The sequence below is a fragment of the Quercus suber genome, unplaced genomic scaffold (assembly GCF_002906115.3).
Source record: "Quercus suber isolate HL8 unplaced genomic scaffold, Cork oak 2.0 scaffold_826, whole genome shotgun sequence".
NCBI classification, from domain to species: Eukaryota; Viridiplantae; Streptophyta; class Magnoliopsida; order Fagales; family Fagaceae; genus Quercus; species Quercus suber.
In genome coordinates, this window is record NW_027070256.1 from 95403 (window position 1) to 114810 (window position 19408).

At 37.4% G+C, this 19408-nt stretch overlaps 1 protein-coding gene and 1 long non-coding RNA gene across 3 annotated transcripts in view; both read left to right on the top strand.

The window, feature by feature from the left end:
- Window positions 1-17816, top strand: part of LOC136065002 (uncharacterized) — a 29041-nt gene extending 11225 nt beyond the window's left edge. The window contains exon 2 of the long non-coding RNA XR_010626647.1: window positions 17751-17816. This is a non-coding gene — a long non-coding RNA (uncharacterized LOC136065002). The remainder of the gene's footprint in view (window positions 1-17750) is intronic.
- Window positions 14037-15874, top strand: LOC111996733 (large ribosomal subunit protein P2B). Of its 2 annotated transcripts, none has more exons than XM_024028736.2 (4): window positions 14037-14167; window positions 14251-14343; window positions 15270-15502; window positions 15633-15874. In XM_024028736.2, exons 2-4 carry the CDS (start codon window positions 14256-14258, stop codon window positions 15657-15659), a joined length of 348 nt encoding a protein of 115 aa, XP_023884504.1. In that variant the 5' UTR covers window positions 14037-14167; window positions 14251-14255; the 3' UTR covers window positions 15660-15874. The 2 variants fall into 2 exon arrangements, with proteins under 2 accessions (XP_023884504.1, XP_023884503.1); XM_024028735.2 differs by having other exon boundaries at window positions 14254-14343.
- Window positions 17817-19408: the final 1592 nt, after the last annotated feature.

The window sequence follows — 19408 nt, forward strand, 5'->3', positions numbered from 1 at the left end:
ATGAAACGCCCAATTTCATCACCGACTACGAACTAAAATTATGAGTTTACAAAGAACTTGTGATTTATATCTTTCTGTGACTTTTCACATAAATCATATACTATGCATCTCATGGACTAAGATAATGTCCCATTAGTTCATAAATGGTCTCATACAATTAAACAACTTAATTATTCATGACATGCCAATAAATTGGATTTTAGGGCACAAACCCTAACACCGAGGACCTGACATAATTTAGCTTCTGTTTAATACTTCAATAGATGTCATAATGTACTAATTTTCACTAAATTTGTGGTCCGAGGACCTGACATAACTTAGCTTCTGTTTAATACTTCAATAGATGTCATAGTGTACTAATTTTCATTAAGTTTGTGATCTGAGGACCTGACATAACTTAGTTTCTGTTTAATACTTCAATAGATGTTATAAGTATAAGTTGGAGAATTAGGACAAATTGTAAATGGAAGTAAAACAGAATTGCTCTTATTAATAGTAATACCTCTTTAGGTTACTTACATTCCAGGGATGGGGTACAGTTTTTTCGTCCAAATCTTCTAAATAATAAGCACCTACCCCCGCTACAGATGTGATACGGTATGGTCCTTCCCAGTTGGGCCCCAATTTTTCCCAGGCTGGGTTTTTAGTAGTTCCCAAGACTTTTCTCAATACCAGGTCTCCTGGGGCTAACGGCCTCAACTTGACATTTGCATCATAGCCTTGCTTCAGCTTCTGTTGGTAGTAGGCCAATTGAACCATCGCTTCTCTCGTCGCTCGTCTATCAAGTCTAGATTTTTCTTCAACAGTTCATCATTTCCATCCGAGGTAAAGGTACTGGTCCTTAGGGTGGGAAAACCTGCTTCAAGAGGAATCACAGCCTCAAGCCCATAAGTCATTGAGAATCTGGTTTCTCCTGTCGACCGTCTAGGTGTCGTTCGATATGTCCAGAGGACGTGTGGTAGCTCTTCCACCCATTTTTCCTTTGCATCATCTAATCTTTTGTTGAGCCCACCAACTATAACCTTGTTAACCGCCTCGGCTTGCCCATTTCCCTGCGGATAGGTCGGAGTGAAATATCTGTTCTTTATCCCCAGATCGGCAAAATACTTTCTGAAAGCCTTGCTATCAAATTGAAGACCATTATCCGTGACGAGAGATTGAGGAATCCCGAATCGAGTAATGATATTCTTCCAGACAAACTTCTTGACATTTACGTCTCTGATATTGGCCAGAGGCTCAGTTTTGACCCACTTCGTAAAATAGTCCGTGCCAACTAACATATATTTCCTATTTCCAACCGCTTTAGGGAAAAGGCCCACGATGTCTAAGCCCCATTGAGCAAAAGGCCAAGGACTAGAAAGTGGATTAAGGACTCCCCTCGGCTGATGGATATTCGGTGCAAATCTTTGACATTGGTCACACTTCCTAACAAATTCCTGTGCTTCTTTCTGCATACCTGGCCACCAATACCTTTGGGTAATCACCCGATGAGATAAAGACCTTCCTCCAGTGTGACTACCATAAATTCCTTCATGTAGCTCTTCCAATAACGCCTCCGAGGCTTCAGGATGTACACAAAGCAAATATGGCCTAGAGAATGAGCGTTTATATAGCTTTTTGTCCTCGGACAGCCAGAACCGAGGGGCTTTCCTTCGTATCTTTTTAGCTTCTAATTTGTCATCAGGCAGTATATCCTTCTCCATGAATAGTAACAGGGGATCCATCCAACTGCGTGCCGAGATTACTTGATTAACCTGGAGCGAGTCTCCTGTTGTTGGGGTGGGTGCGTTTAAATCTTCGACTGTTATCATTCGGGGCAAATCTTTCGCCGAGGAGGTAGCAAGGGTAGCCAAAGAGTCTGCATGAGCATTTTCACTCCTAGGAACATGGGTTACTTCAAAACATTCAAAATTTACTTGCATACGTCTAACTTGGCCTAAGTATTCTTGCATTCTGGGGTCCCGAGCCTCCAGCTCACCTCTAACTTGACCCACGACTAGCCTCGAATCCGAGAAAATCTCCACTGCTTTTCCACCTAGTTTCCTGACCATTGCCATCCCATTCAATAAGGCTTCATATTCTGCTTCGTTATTAGTAGCTGAAAATCTCAATCTCAAAGACTTCTCGATAACAACCTTTTCAGGAGACATCAGAACTAGCCCCACTCCTGACCCACGCTGGTTTGCTGCTCCGTCTACATATACTTTTCAGGGCGGGGCATGCTGCATGGAGAAGAGGCCAACCGATTTTTCATCCATATCCGGTGAACTTACTTCTATTTCTTCAGTGCCTTCGGCAAACTCGGCCACCAAATCGGCGAGAACCTAGCCCTTTACAGAGGTGCGAGGCATGTATTTAATATCAAAAGCCCCCAAAATTGTGCCCCACTTGGCAACCCTACCTGTGTAGTCTGCACTCCGAAGTACTGCCTTCAGCGGATATTGGGTGAAGATGACCACAGTGTGCGCTTGAAAATAATGGGGAAGTTTCCTTGTAGCATGTATCACAGTCAAAATGGCCTTTTCCAACGGTAGATAACGCACCTCAGCCTCGTGAAGCGATTTGCTTACGTAATAGACTGGCCGTTGTACGCCATTATCTACCCGTATCAGAACGAAACTAATCGCGTAAGTGGCTATCGCGAGGTAGGAAAAAAGGACCTCGTCCACCTCGGGCCTAGACATAATTGGTGGCCGAGATAGGTATTCCTTAAGCTGCTGAAATGCCCGAGCGCACTCCTCTGTCCACTCGAATCCCTTCCACTTGTGGAGTAAAAGGAAAAAAGGTCTACACCTGTCCGCCGACCTGAAAATGAATCTATTAAGAGCAGCAGTCATCCCAGTCAACCTCTGGACTTTCTTGAGATTCCGAGGTGCTTGCAAGCTACTTATGGCCTTGATCTGATCAGGGTTCACTTCAATTCCTCGGTGAGTCACCATGTAACCCAAAAATTTACCCGAGCTCACTCCAAATGCACACTTGGATGCGTTTAGCCTCAACTTGTGTTTCCTTCAAATCTCAAAAGTATTGGTAAGGTCTGCCACATGCTAAGTCACGACTTTGCTCTTCACAACCATATCATCAATATAGACTTCAATGCTTTTGCCTAACTGCGGCTCAAACATCTTTGTCATCATTTGTTGGTAAGTAGACCTTGCATTTCCAGTGGGAGTGAGAAAAGCGGTTTTTTCCTGGTCGTCCACTGCCAGTGGGATCTGATGATATCCCTAGAAGGCATCCAAGAAACTCATCAGAGGGTGGCCAACCGTTGCATCCACCAATTGGTCTATATGAGGCATAAGGAAAGGATCTTTTGGACAAGCCTTATTAAGGTCCGTAAAATCTACACACACGCACCACTTTCCATTTTTCTTTTTCACCACGACTGTGTTGGCCAACCACTGAGGGTAGAATACCTCCTTGATAGCCCCTGCCTGTTTGAGCTTGGTCACCTCGTCCTTTATGGCCTCGGTGTGTGCTTTGGACGGACGCCGAGGTGGTTGTTTCTTTGGAACAACAGTGGGGTTAACATTCAGATGGTGACAAATAAAGTCTGGGTCCACCCCTGGTGCTTCGTAAGCATTCCATGCAAACATATCAACATTTTTCCTAAGGACTTCAACTAATTGTTCCTTCTTCGCCACAGGTAACTGCGTTCCGACCTGAAAGAACTTACCTGGGTCATCCTCAACACTCACCCTTTCCAGACTTTCACACTCCATTCCCCCAGCGGACATGCAGGAAAGGGTCGTCGGAGACTTTGATTGCTATAAATCATCTTCGGCCGTGGTTGAAATGTCTGCCTTTGGCCGATGTTGAATAGCCGCCACCAAGCATTGCCTAGCCATGGTTTGATTCCCCAATATCTCCAACACCTGGCCTCCTGATGGATATTTCACTTTCTGATGAAGTGTAGAAGAGACAGCTCCTAAAGTATGTAGCCAAGGCCTACCCAAAATGGCAGTGTACGGAGAAAAGACGTCTACTACAATAAAATCCACCTCCACCACGTCTGAGCCAGTCTGCACAGGCAATCTAATCATGCCCATTGGAATGACCGACCTGCCCTCAAAACTCACTAATGGGGAACTATAAGTTGTCAAGTCTTGGGGTCTTAGATTTAACCCCTTGTACAGGTCGGGATACATCACCTCAACTGCGCTACCCTCGTCGATCATCACCCTCTTGACGTCATACCCCCCGATCCTTAGTGTAACTACTAAAGCGTCATCATGTGGTTGTATGGTTCCCTTCTTATCCTCCTCTGAAAAGCCCAACACCAGCGATGTCTCCAACCTGGCTCTCTTCGACACTAAACCAGACCCCTCATCCAAACAATGAGACACGGACATCACCCTAGAAGGGCAGGATTCGGTTCTACCCGGGGCGGCGAATATAACGTGTATCATACCTAGGGGGTCTTGAAGAAGCATCTCCCCGAAACGTCAAACCTGCCTGACTTCCTCGGCCATTGGAATGGTGCAGAAGTTGGGTCAATTTTCCTTCTCGGACCAACTGATCCAAATGATCCCATAAATTTCTGCAATCCTCAGTAGTATGCCTATAATCCTGGTGATACTGGCAGTAGAGGTTTCGATTACGTTTCGCAAGATCCCTTGCCATTCTATTGGGCCATCTGAAGAATGGCTCATCTTTTATCTTCTCCAGAACTCGTTGAACCGGTTCTCGGAACACCGCGTTAACCATCTGAGAATTAGTTGATCCTGATTGCCTTCCGAAATCCTTCCGAGGCTGATTATTGTTATACCGGTCCGACCTGAAATCCCTCATTTCCCGAGGGATTACCTTGGATTTGCCTCTACCCCGTATCTGATCCTCCTCTACCCTTCTATACTTGTCAATCCAATCCATAAGCTGGTGCACACTGGTAACAGGTTTGCCAGTCAGGGATTTCCTTAGATCATGCTCGATTGGTAGGCCAGCCGTGAAAGTATTAATGGCCATGTCGTCGTAGGCCCCATCTACTTCGTTGAACATTTTCCAGTATCTATCAGAATAAGCCTTCAAGGTCTCCACCTCGCGCATAGACATGGACAGTAACGAGCCCAAGGGCTGTGAGACTCTCCTGCAGGTGATAAAGCGGGCCCCAAAAGCCTGGGTAAGCTTCTCAAAAGAGCCGATGGAATTTTCTTTTAGACCGTTAAACCATCTCATCGCCATCGGGCCCAGACTAGATGGGAAAACCTTACACATCAAGGCCTTATCCTTAGCATGAACAGCCATTCTCTGACTATAGTGGCCGACATGCTCCACTGGATCTGTCCTACCATTATAAATAGTGAACGTGGGTTGATGGAATCGCCGAGGAAGATCTGCATCCTCGATACGTTGCGTGAAGGGTGATTTTGAAACTTGACTCAAAGCTTTGTTCAAAGCGCCGTTCCCCATCCCCCGGCGAGGTGGACTCCTGTCCCCCTGCCCGTGGTGGTGCTCCTCATCGTAGGAAAAAGATTTGCTGGGCGGAGTTCTCGACCTCCGCCTATAACTAGTGTCATCTGACTCTTCAGAAGGTTGTCTGGAGTGGTGAGGCCTACGCTTTCGTCGCTTGTGTCGCAATTCCCTTTTCAGTTTGTTTATCTCACGTTGCATGTCCTCGTCGTTCTTTACATGGGAAATATGACTTTTGCCCTGAGAATGACTTCTCTCAGTATGGGTTGTCCGCACACTTCCCTCACGATCCCCCCTTTGTTCATGGACTACCAACGGATTGTCATGATGGGACACCCTGGACTCTGCCTGGTGGGGGTTAACATCTGTCTGTTGTGGGTTCACTACTGGTTGTTGCGGTGCTCCTTCTTCCATTTCAACTGCGCACTGACCTTTTCCTCAAAATAGACCAAGTTCTTCCTATAGACGGCGCTAATTGTAAAGACTCAATTTGGATATGCTTTCTGAAATCAAAAGGAAAAACGGTCCAACAAGCCCAAACAATAAATTTCTAGAGAGTGGGTAAAAGAACTAGTTCTAAATGATAGGAAAAAGCCTCTCTTTCTCTGGTTTCTTTTTTTCTCGCCCCCTTTACAATGATGTTCCTCTTTATGTTATATACTGCGCTCTTCCCCTTGTTTTCGTCGTACATGTGTAGGTTCTATCATGGGAACTCCTTTCTGTCCCATCCCCCCCTCTCTAGAATCCTAAACTAGCCATTATAAGTCTGCTTGATCACTGTTTAGGCATCACCTCCACATTCATGCGGCTAGAGAGTTAGCTGGGAAGCATTTAATGTGGAGGTGGCAACATCAGAAGATATTTGTTGCCTGAACTATCCCATATCCGTTTCTCAATTATAATTCAACCTTATGGACTACTTAGGGTAATCAGATAGTTACATCCACCTCGGACTATCGTTCCGAGGTGAATTTAATCCTCGGATACATTTTGGATTCTCATGTGCAATCCTCGGCTTTCCTTCTCATATTAGTCGTATCATGCCTTTATTAAATCATCCTCGGACGGATTGCTGTCCTCGGATTGGGCCATTGGGCCGCAGACCCATTCCCTGCAGACTTACCAATACCACCTTATATAACTGGCCCCACACCAATGTATACATAATCAACCAAGTTTGATGATTTGATGACATAATCAAACTCATGGACATTTAGGCTTTCTTTTAGTATTTCTCTTTGGAGTGCTTTCAAATAGTTCTATTTTATATGCTCTGCATCAACATGCATTGGTCAATTTTTTTTTTTTTTTTTTTAAGTCTTGTGGTTTTGATAGTCATATGCTTTGTTATAGATATCTATCACGGTGTGATGGTGTTCTTTCACGAGTATTTTGATTTGGTGTGCCAACACAAGTGGATAGTCAAGGTAACGACAAACATGACAATAGTAATTAGTGCTTGCTTTGGAGGACTCATTTCTGATTGGCTAGGAAGAAGGGTTACTTTGTGGAAAAAGCACTTAAACGACTTCAAAATTATGACTCGGATTCAAAATCCTTGGTTATTTTAATTGAGCCTACGTTGATCACATGTATGAGCCCATGCGATGCTCATGACAACAGAAATTATCCAAGGAATCCGAATCCTAGCCATAATTTTGAAGTCTTTTAAGTGATTTCTTAATTGTGAACAACTTTTCTGATGGTGCAATTAGGTTCATCATAATTAGTTTCAGAGTAAAGATGATGAATTGGAAATCCTGAATTTCATGGATGAAAGGGGAGAGAGAAGCACAAGGGTGGAATGAGTCTTCTCTTACATATGGAAATAAAAGAAGGGGAGAGATAAGTTTTTCACTTTTTTGAGAAAATAAACTCGTCTCTTTTTAAAAACAAGTTATAGGTTATTATTTTATAGTAACACATTATATGAGTTTATTTTTTTTTTATTTTTTTAAAATTATTTGATTATTATCGTATTATAGGTTCATTTAATTTAACATGTAAATTATGTTTGTTGTCCTTAAACTTTCTCCTTACATATATCGTAAATTATGTTTTTTTTAGAAGACATCATAAATTATGTTAAAGACATGTTTTAAGTAAAAATTACATATGTATATGTAGTGGTGAAGTCATAAAATTTCTTCAGGGTGGACCAGTCTAAATATATATAAAAAAATAAATTCAAAGAATAACTTATATACATAAAGACACACATACATAAAAATATGTTTGTATCATGGTTTAACATATGTTATTTTCTTTTCCTAAAAAGACATAGGTGTAAATATACTTTTAGTCCCTACATTTTGCACTTTTTTCATTTTGGTCCCTACATTTTATTTTTACCACTTTTAGTCCCTAAACTAATTAACGCGTGACATTTAAGTTCTTATCATTAGCCAACTAACGGGAAAAGCTTAGGTGGCAGACAGAACACCCTATTAGTTAATGTGGCGTTGATGTGGCGATTAAAATATTATTAAAAAAAATATTATTTGGCATTTCAATATGCCATGTCATCATTTTAATTTTTTATAAAAAGTCATGTCAGACAATTTAAACCAAAAAAGAAAATAAATGAAAAAACAAAAATTAATTTAATTTAATTTTTTTTTTACTTTTCATTATTTTTTTCTAAGGATTGAAGTTGTTCTTCGTGTTCTTCCCCATGTTCTTCCCCATAATCAATCTCAAGCAAAGAACCAAACCCCAAACCCATATCTCTAGCAAAGCAAACCTTAGCCTTCAAACCCATAAATTTTATTGGCAAACAAACACAAAAAAAAAACAAAAACAAAAACAAAAAAAAAAACCCCAAATCACCACCACCAAATCAAAGAACATGAACATCAAATCCAAGCAAAAGAATGAAAACCAAGCAACTAGTAAAGCAACACCATCGAATCAAATCTTCCAAAATTTCCCAACAACCACCAAAGCCTTAACATCAAATCTACAAAAATTCTAAGCTAAAAACTTCCAAATCAACCTTAAAGAGAGGAAAAGAGAGACGGTGAAGTAGAAAGAGGTGTGAGAACCACTGAGCTCGGCTTCACAACCATTGATCTGGGCTCCAGTATTGATTTGGACCACACGTGCTTCACCTACCACATCACTTCCCCACCACTCATTTTCAATCTACCTTATTCTCTCTTGGCCACCTCAATTCATTCCTTGCTGTCTTTTCTTTTTTTATTCTTTTCTCTCAAACACTCTTCTCTTCACTCCCTCACACTCTCCCACCAATACCTCCATACTATCTCCACCATCATTTTTCCGACAATGTCACCGGAAAATCCTTAGGAACCTATAAGCATCTTCAGCCCTTTTATTTGAGGTAAAAGTTTATAATCTTTTTTGGTGGGTTTTACACTTTTACTTGAGTTTATTTTTATCTAAGCTTTAATAATGATACCCATGTGATTTATGAGCATTGGAAGTAATATTTATGTGTTTATATGTATGGGTTTTGTATTGGTGGAATTATTTAATGAATGGGTTTATGGTTTGTATCAATGGTGGTAATCTAAGTGGTGAAGATTTGGGGGTTTAGGTTTTTTAATGTGAAATAAATGGCGAATATAATTTTTATTGATTATTTGGAACTAGTCAAAGATTTAAATTATTTGTTTTAGAGGATATTATGATTTTGGTATCATGGATCTTTTGTTGATGTGGTGTAAATATTGTGGGAAGTACTTATAAAACGTTGAGGTTTTGATGTTAGAGATAATACATTGAATGATTCATAAGTATAATGAGAGTCTATGCCTTGTAAATTAATTGGTTGAGAAACTTTGAAAGTGAAAAATATTATTTGTGAGGCTAAATACCAGGTTTGCTTGATATTGTTTAGGTCCTAGCTAATCAATTTTGGAGCTTGGAGAATTAGGCTTTTGCGGATTGCAAGGTAAGTAGTTTTTTAATGAGATTTTTGAAAAATAAACATGTTGCATAAATGTTGTTTTTGGATTAGACACGCTTTTGGAAACTATCTATAGAAATTACATTTTCCTAAAAACTATCGTGTCGTAACCTTAATATACATATGATTATACATGAAAATGCATCATATTTTGTATTGCATTTGGAGAAATGCATGAATTTGTTGATATAGATAAATGAGCATCTTTTATTTAATTTTTGATAAGGAAATCTTGGATTTTATGGTATATTATAAAATTTTAAGATGCTTGTTTTGTCTTGTTATGTGGGAAATTGATAGAAAATCTTTTTGACAAGAAAGAAGTTGAAAACCTTATAAACTTTGTGAAAGTTATATTATTTAAGATTTTTTCTAAAACTACTTGGTTATAAACTATGTGTTTGAAATGAAATGTATACCTCTGAGTTTTATGTGATTTTAACACCATGCCATGTGTGATTTTTCGATGATCACCCGATTTGGTTTTTATAGTTTTTGTGACAACAGAATCAAATCTAGGTCAGTGCCTTTTCACTTTAGACGACGCGTTCTTCTCTGTTGCCCGTGGGGGGAAGAGGTTCCTTGATTATATGTGAGTGAGGCTGCTGCCTATGGGGCCAAGAGACCACATGTAAGAGAGGTCCTCTTTGATGTGCGTCTCTGTTGCCCATGGGAGGAGAGAGAAACCTTGAGGGTATGGGTGAGGCTGCTGTCCATGGGGCCAGGAGTCTCCATACTAAAGAGGACAATATCATGCTAGTTGTGAATAGGTGGATCCTCTAACCGGTTTATGTGGTAGTGTGGTACATTTGTGATAAATTACTGTATGTTAGATTTGATGATTTTGGAATTATATTATTAGTGCTCACATATTATTGTATATAGTTTCATGGTATTATTTTGAGAAACTTTAGGTTTTATCATTTAATCATTTTTGTTACATTATTATTGAAAATGATATTGCAGGATTCAGTTAGAAATTTCTCAAACTAAAACATGTTTTGTAAACTGTTTATTATCATGAGACTTGCATTTCCCTCACCCTATTAATTATGCTACTTACTGGGCGTTAGCTCATCCCACCCTCTATTAGTTTTTTCAGATTTATTAGTTATACCTTAGGTATGGAGCTTACTTCTTTGGTGATGATTAAAGCGCTGTGTTAAATTTGGAGACTTTTACTGTAAATGGTTGGTGATTCAATCTTGCTATGTTCAACGAGACCTTAATTAATTTTAATGAAGGTGGATCGCTTGAGGTTTGTTAGCCCTTGGCGTGGTAGGCCTAGACTCAATGTTAAAGTCTTTATTCTCGATAAGATTGTGACCTTGTAATATATTCATGTATTATGTGGAGGCACATGATTTTTAGTTATTGTTCGTAAATGTGTTATAGAAGTTTGACTTGTAATGTGGAGATTTTAGTATGATTGTATATTCTTATCATTTGGAAAAGAAAGAAAAATAAAGATCTCTTATAGTTTGATTTGCCAAAAAGGAAAAATCTACAGGTAATCTTGAGATGTTTTTCTCATGCTTTGGACTATTTTGGGTTTGGGGCGTGACAAACCTGGTTTAAAACACTAATATTACTATTTTTGTGCGTGTTCTAATAAGTATTACTGTTTACTTTAAAAAAAAGTAGGGATGTTTATCTTATATTGATTATGTGTGTCCAGTGTCCGCTGTTTATAATTCCAGTCTACAACTATAAATGTTAGACCCTTTTGTAATTGTACTTTGATTATGTTGATTGTGTGTGTCTAGTGTCTACTGTTTATAACCATAATCTAGAACTACAAATATTAGGCCATTTTGTAGTTGCACTCTAGTTATGGAATATATTATAAACCCGATTTAAAATACTAATATTACTATTTTTGTGTGTATTATAATAAGTATTATTATTTACTAAAAAAAAAGTTGGAATGTTTATCCCACATTAGTTATGTTTGTCTAGTATTCGCTATTTATAATTTCAGTCTACAACTACAAAGGTAAGATCATTTTGTAGTTGTACTCTGGTTATGTAATGAATTATAAACTCGGTTTAAAACACTAATATTACTATTTTTGCACATGTTCTAATAAGTATTACTGTTTACTTTAAAAAAAAAAAAGTTGGGATGTTTATCCCACATTGGTAAAAAAAAAAAAAAAAAAAGTAAGGATGTTTATCCAACATTGGTTTTATGTGTCTAGTGTCCGCTGTTTGTAACCCTAATCTACAATTACAAAAATTAGGTCATTTTGTAGTTGTACTCTGGTTATATAATGTATTATAAAGCTGGTTTAAAACACTAATATTATTATTTTCATTTGTGTTCTAATAAGTATTATTGTTTACTAAAAAAAAAAGTTGGGATGTTTATCCTACATTGGTTGTGTGTGTTTAGTGTCCGCTGTTTATAACCACAATTTACAACTACAAATGTTAGACCATGTAAGGTTGAAATTTATCAACCATCTTGTTGTCTTTATTCCGTGCCAATTTGCTTATAATTTAGCACTTAGTAACCTGTATTTAGGTGAGATTCATGTAAGGGTAGTGTGTGAAGAGAGTATAAAGAAAAGCTCAAGTATGTGCAAGAAACAGAGTTTCGCAGCTAGGACTCACGACTGGCAAGCCGTCAAATGCAGGCACGTGAGAAGCACACAAGGAAGCCGAAGGGTCGCGCCAGCTGTCGTACTATAGGACAAAAGTTCCAGGCTGGCCAGGCCGTTACGTTACGACTTGAACTTGCAACTTGGACAAGCCGCGAGATCAAGCCGCCAATCAGCCCTGTTTGGCAAAAACTGATTCTTCGTATTCCAAATACACACCACTATATATAGACCCTTATACCCATTAAATTGTGAGAGCTTCTAGAGAGAATTTTGTGAGAAAAACCCTAGAGAAAAACAAAATTGCCTCATCCCAAATCTTTACCTTAGAGTCTCTACAAATTCCTCTACTCTTTTCCTCTCCATTGTCATACCCTTGAGAGGTTATTGACCAAATCTTTTTCTCACCACACCCACACATGTGAGAAGGTTCATTTGGTGCTAAGGGAAACAATTTGGAAGGAACCAATATACATTGGTTGATGCTATGGTCTAGTAGCGGAATCCGGGAAGCTAAAAAAGAAATAGGTTCGACGTAACCTCGTTAGAGTAAGAAGCTTGGAGGGCTTAGGTACTTGGGTAGATTAGGCTTGGAGGATTTTTGCTGTTCATGTATCTCAACTACATTCTTTAGTGATTATTTGACTGCTTGGAGGGCGGCAGAGAGGTTTTATGCCGAGAACTTCGGTTTCCTCTTCGATAACACATCGTGTGTTGTCTGTGTGTTTGCTATTTCTTCCCTTTATCTTTCCTTATATTTACTGCTGTGGATGTGTTTATATTTGGCTTAGATTAGTTATCAATTATGTGATTGGCTTATGTTCATGTTCCGCAAATTAATTGTTTGATTATAAGCTTAAATTGATATTTTATAATTTGGGGTCTAAACGTTCAAGGGTGTTTTATACACATATTGAACTTTCATACCATTTTGTAGTTATACTCTGGTTATGTAATGTATTATAAATCCAGTTTAAAACACTAATATTACTATTTTCGTGTGTGTTCTAATAATTATTATTGTTTACTAACAAAAAAAATTATAAGTTCATTTAATTTAACACGTTATTTGGCACATTAATTTTTATTAGTGTTATATATATATATATATATTTTGAGAAAGTGTTATATATATACTTGATGCAAATACTTTGTTAAATGTAAGAAAAATAACATATGTTAAATCACGTTACAAACATATTCTATGTGTGTATATATATATATATATGGGTTATTCTTTGAATTTAATTATATATATAATTTATACTTAAAACATGTCTTTAACATAATTTATAATGTCTTAATTTTTTTTCCCGATATATATAAGAATATAATAAGAACATACAATTTAACGACTGAATTTTTAAAATTTACACAAAATATAAAGATATAGTTGGATTTTGAAGGGTAAATATATAATAGTGAAAAAGTAAAAAATGTAAATATGAAAAGTTCAAAAAGTCATAAAATTATACCTAAAAACTTATTTTTTATATTTTACATATTTACTTTTCAAAATACTTTATTTCACATTAGATTACTTATTGTACACTATATTTAAAATATCAATTTTTCTTAATTTTTTAAAATTGTTTGTAATTTTCACATACAATAACCATCATTTACTATTGAGATACGTAAAGAAAGAATAAAAAGCTAAATGCAAAACAAATAGTGCAAATATAAATTTACATAGTATTTATAGCAACTTTGCAATATTTACAAACATTTAGCTTGACTGATGTGGGTGAGTTTATGATTTAAATATGACCATAGAACATTTTTTGTTTTTTGTTTTTTTTTTTTTTTTTGTTTTGCATTGTCTAATACAAATGCTATTTCACGTGAGAGATGAGAGAGTAAAAAAATAAAAATGTAAATGTGAAAAGTTAAAAAAGTCATAAAATTAGATAATGCAAGAGTTGAGATTAAAAGACAATATTTTAGTCCATATCTCTAGTATTATTCTTTTAATTTTTATCCAAATTAAAAAAAAAAAAAAAAATCATAAAGGGACAATAAATGGAACAGAATTAAAAAAAGTAAAATAAAAATGAACGGACACGATTCAATCAAAACCAGGCAGCATCACAATAAGCTCAAACCCTAGCTATATATATTCCTTACCCACCCAACCCTGCCAGTTCCTCTTCTATAAACCCTAGGTCTCCACAAAAACTCCATCAGCTCAAAGCAGCCTCTGCGATTCAAGTCTCAAATCCAAGTACTCCTCTCTCTCTCACTCTCTCTCTGTGAATGTATAAGTTTGATATTGATTGGCTAAGATTGTTCTTTTGTGCGATTTAGCAGAAATGAAGGTTGTCGCTGCGTACTTGTTGGCCGTGTTGGGAGGCAACACAACTCCTTCCGCTGACGACTTGAAGAACATCCTGGGATCAGGTTTCTATGACTGAATCTCTCAACTATAGCGATTTTCAAGCAATTTATTTTCGTTATACCCATATAGTTTACATCCTGAGGTTCACATGTGTATTTGTTTAGGTTACTGGCTATATAGTTTTATGAGTATCATGTTTCTGTCTACGGGTTTTTGTATTTATGAATGTTTGATTTGCATGTTTTTGTTCTAGCTATTTTTTCGTAAAGGTGTGTTTACCGAGAATGAATAAAGAAATTAATAATAGAACAGTTTCTTTATGGGTATTTAAAAAAAAAAAATGCGTGCCCTCTTGTTAAATGTCAAGGTTTCGGCTGTTTTAATTTGTGTTTTGCTTTGGGTCATAAGTTTTTTGGTGCAATGATTTGGTTGATGCATAATTATGGTAAGATTTAACTGGTCGTATGAGAAGTGTTATACTGTTTTGCTGTAGATTTGTATGAATATGGTTTTGTTTGATTTGTAACTATTGGGAGCAATATGTCAAATAATTATATGATATGAACGGATTTTTTTCCGATTTGTTTCTGTTTAATTTGGATGCTCTATTGGGGTGTACATGGTCCAATTATCTGAGTTGGAAATAATCTTTAGACAAAGTTGGTTAACATTTTATTGGAATTGTGTTTTATGAATATGGTTTTGATTCGATGTAAAATATTTGCAAATGGAGATGAACTTATATGCTTTGTATTAAAGCGTGTTTCTAGTGCTTGTTTTTTTGTTCTATGATGTATATTGAAAGATTGAAGTACCTACCAGTACAACAAGGGTACACATATTAAAGCTTTACAGAACAGAGAATTAAATTTGAGACACTATCGTTGTGTAGTTTTAGTGATTTGCAGCTGATTCTTTGTTGAATTTCAATTTGGATGATAAGATTTTGAAGTTTTGCTAAAGGAAATGAATTTTGTTTGTCTTTCAGTTGGGGCTGAAGCTGATGATGATAGAATTGAGTTGCTCTTGTCTGAAGTCAAGGGAAAAGATATCACAGAGCTGATTGCAGCTGGTAGGGAGAAGTTGTCATCAGTGCCTTCTGGTGGCGGCGCAATTGCTGTTGCTGCACCTGGTGGCGGTGCTGGTGGAGCTGCCCCTGAAGCTGCTGCTGCTGAGTCAAAGAAAGAGGAGAAAGTGGAAGAGAAAGAGGAGTCCGATGACGTAATATTTTATTACATTCTTCATCACAATGAGCAAAACCTTAATTGGTTCTGTCTTGTCTTATTTTAAAAAAACTGGTAAAGAGGTTTGTTCATTTTGCTAACTTAAAAATTTGTTTGTTTTACTGCAGGATATGGGTTTCAGCCTCTTTGACTAAGAGATTGGACTGGCTGGTAGTGTGTATGAAGGCTCTTTTAATCTAGTGCTTTTGATAGAATGTTACAAGTTTTTGTCTGTAGTTGGATATGGTTTTAGATGTTTATGAGTTATGGTATTTTTTTGGCTTGGATAACAAAGTTATATCAGACATTTCTTTTATAATTGTTAAATTTTGGATTTCTTTTATAATTGCAAAATTTTTGGATTTCATCATTTGAGTTATGGTTCTCTTAAGTTCAATGCTGTTGCGGTTCTTATAGTTAGTGGCATCTGCAAGTGTAGGGTATTGATTAACTGTCAATGGTTTCATTTTGTTTGAATGCTTCTTTAACCAGAGATTATGTCGCACAATTATGTTGCACATTATTGTGAGTTGATTATTAGTTGTCCGTTTGATGGTGCGTCGATTGAGTTCATCATGCCTATGGGCGTGTTAGGTCTCTTTTTTTGTTTGGGATGCAAAAGACGATTGTTGTTAGTCTCTTATGCCAGACAAGAACAGAGTTGGAATGCCTCTCAAATAAAGAATAGCCTCTTATGCCAAACATGTAGTGGGTTGGAAATGCCTCTCAAATAAAGATTAGTGCTGCATTTGTTTGTTTGTGTTAGTTTTATCTTACTATTTTTTGGTACATCAATAATTGGAGTTGAGGGGATTCGAACATTGGGTATCTTCGTTGGAAACTCCAAGAGATGCCAATGCCAACAAAATGTGCCACAAGTTACTGTTGCTTAGGTGAAAGTGGCTTGAATTTCTGTGCACGGGTCGTGCTTGGCTGTAAGGAATTGAAATGGTCTTGTGATCCAAGTTGTCGTCTTTTGATAATATTAGAAATCGAAGTTACTCGTCAAAGGCATCGTTCGAATTTCAATTAAATGCTCTTCAGTCACATCCTGACTATGCTGGTGGCCATAACTGTGGTTACCGTCGTTGAATTGCCTAATTGGTTAGTGGATTTGTGCAAGCAATGAGGCAATTGTGTTGTGCTACTAAAATTTTAGACGTTAGCAAACGGTACAAATAAATCATTCCAATCTTAAGGTATGTATCGAAGAGCTTATTTAATTATTTTTTCTAGAAGGCACATTGGCTAAAAAGTACAATTGTATTTTGTAAAAAAGTAAGTTTTAAAAAGTTGAAATTAATCAAATAAAAACAAGGCTGTCCTTGGTCCCTCTTAATTGAGGCAGAGATTGGTTCAGTTGGGTCCTGTGGAGAAGAGTTTAGAATGTCTTGGTTTTGCCATATCGGCAATCGAAAATTTCCAGCATTCCCATAGAAGGGCACTGTACCGACCAAGACAGAAACGGTGAAATTGGTTTCTTCTAATGTATGCTATTAAGGACACAAAGAAAACCAAAAAAATTGAAATCCAAACAAAAACAAAACAACAGATACAATTGCAGAGTATGATGAAGGTGGATATCAAATTCTTATTGTGTGTGTGTATATATAAAGAATTAGAAGTAATAACTAGAAAATTTGTTTGGGGTCTTATTTTTAGATTTAAATTTTTTCTTGACAAGACTTGATAATGACTAACGAATTTTAGATAAAAGGTTTTTATTGTAGAGCTTCAACTGGTGATATCATTATTTCCAAAGGAAGGCTTTGTTCATCATATTGTCCGTGGAAGAAGCTAGCATTGGCACATGGGTTGAGAGTGAGAGAGAGAGAGAGAGAGACAGATGAAGAAGAAGGGTTGAGAAATGAAATAATTCGGATTAGGGAGCGTGTACATACACGGGTTAAAACTACGTTGATTTGAGTTAAAAAAGAAAGAAAGAAAGAAAGAAAGAAAATGTTATGTTCCTATTCTTTTGCCATGCCCATTTTCCTTTTCCATGAGTGATGGACATGGCAACCACCATGCTATTAGGGTGGCACTCCAGCAGCCCATATTAAGGGACTTTGTCCTTAAAGCTTCAGCCTCTCCTTTGCCTCCCATCTACCCACACTTCCATCAATATATACGTGTATATTCTCATTCTAAAAGATACAAGAAATGACAAGAATTCAAAGAGAGATATTATTATACAATAAAGAACAAGATGATCTTTGTAATTGAATTTGGAGGGAATTTAAGAGGTTTTTTTTTTTTTTTTTTTTTTTTTTTTTTTTTTTTTTTTTTTTTTTTTTTTTTTTTTTTTTGGATCAGTGGGTTTGGGAATTGAAAAATGAGATTTTATTTATTTATTTGGGTTTGGTTGTTAAGGTTTGAAAATAAGGGATTTTAGTTTGGATTTGTGTTTGACTTCAATGTGGGTTTGAGATTGTGATTTGATTTTGGGTTTGTTTTTGTTTCTGACTTTGGTGGTTGGGGGTTGACGTTGTGGGTGGTGGTGGCTGTGGCTGTGGCAGTGGGTGGGACAGTGGTGGCTAGTGGTAGTGGGTGTGGGTAGCAGCAAGGGTTAAGTTTTGTAGTGGGTTTTGGTGATGGCTATGGCAGTAGGTGTGGGCAGTGGTGGCTGGTGGCAATGGGTTGGGTTGGGTTTTGCAATGGGTTTCAGTTTGTTTCAAAGTGGGTTTCGGTGGATTTCAGTGTGCTTTGCAATGTGTTTCGGTGGGCAGTGGTAGTGGGTTGGGTTTCTGATGGTGGTGGTGACTTGAGTTTTCTAATAATGACAGTGGTTGGTGGTGGCCATGAGTGGTGGCTTGGGTGTTTTTGTTTGGGAGAAGAGATACACGGAGAAAGAGAAAGGAAGAGACGCAAAGGAAGAGATGCAGAGAATAAAAAAGAATTAAAAAAGAATAAAGAAATTATATTTTAATGAAGTGGTAAAAAATATAAAACTTTTGATGTTAAGGTATATTATAAAGTTGGATGTTCAAATAAATAAAGTACTGTTTTGAGATGCTAAACACTATATTTTTTAGCATTCTTGATGTGAATGCTTTAAGTTTCTTTTGGGTAAAGGGATGGAACCAAGATTTTTGGAAGCTCGAAAATGTGTTGAAAACATAAGAGCTATTTAGACATCCAATTAAAAGTTACGGTTCGATTGATTTTACACTAACTTAATACTAAGTGCAGAATAGTGTAAAAGCGAGTGGATAAACAAATAAGCTACTCTAATCCATAAACAAAGCAACACAGCAGTAAAATGGAAAGAAAAAAAGTAGGGAAGAGAAAAGCAAACACAAGATAACACGCTGATGTGTTATCGAAGAGGAAACTGAAGAACTCGGCAAAAAACCTCTCTGCCACCCTTTAAGCAGTAATCGATCTACTAGACAATTAGTTGGGATACATAGGTTAGCAAGAGACCCTCCAAGCCTAATCTACTTGATGTACCTAAGCCCTCCAAGCTCCTACTCCAACAAGACTTCTTGGAACCGTGTCTTATCTAGCTCTCTGAATCCCACAACAAGATCCCTGTTGCATCTGCCATCCTTGGCTTCTTCCAATACTTTCCAGCAACACCAAAACTTCACTTGACACTTTGAAAGGGTGTGGTAAGTGTTTGAGCTATCAATCTCTCAATGGTATGGAAATAGAGAGGTAGGAGTTGAGGAAATTCTACAAACAAATATGTAGAGGATTGTGGGTATAACAGTATCTAACTTTCAAGGTGTTTGGCTAGGGTTTTCTCTCAAAAGCACTCCTCAACATTTGTGGGTAATGTGGGTATATATAGTATAGGCATAGAAAGTATGTATCAGAATGGACTGGCTAGCAGAATAGAATGTCTTACGATTGTCTCGTGGGAAGGCCTTACCCGCGAGATACTTGCGAGACATAACTG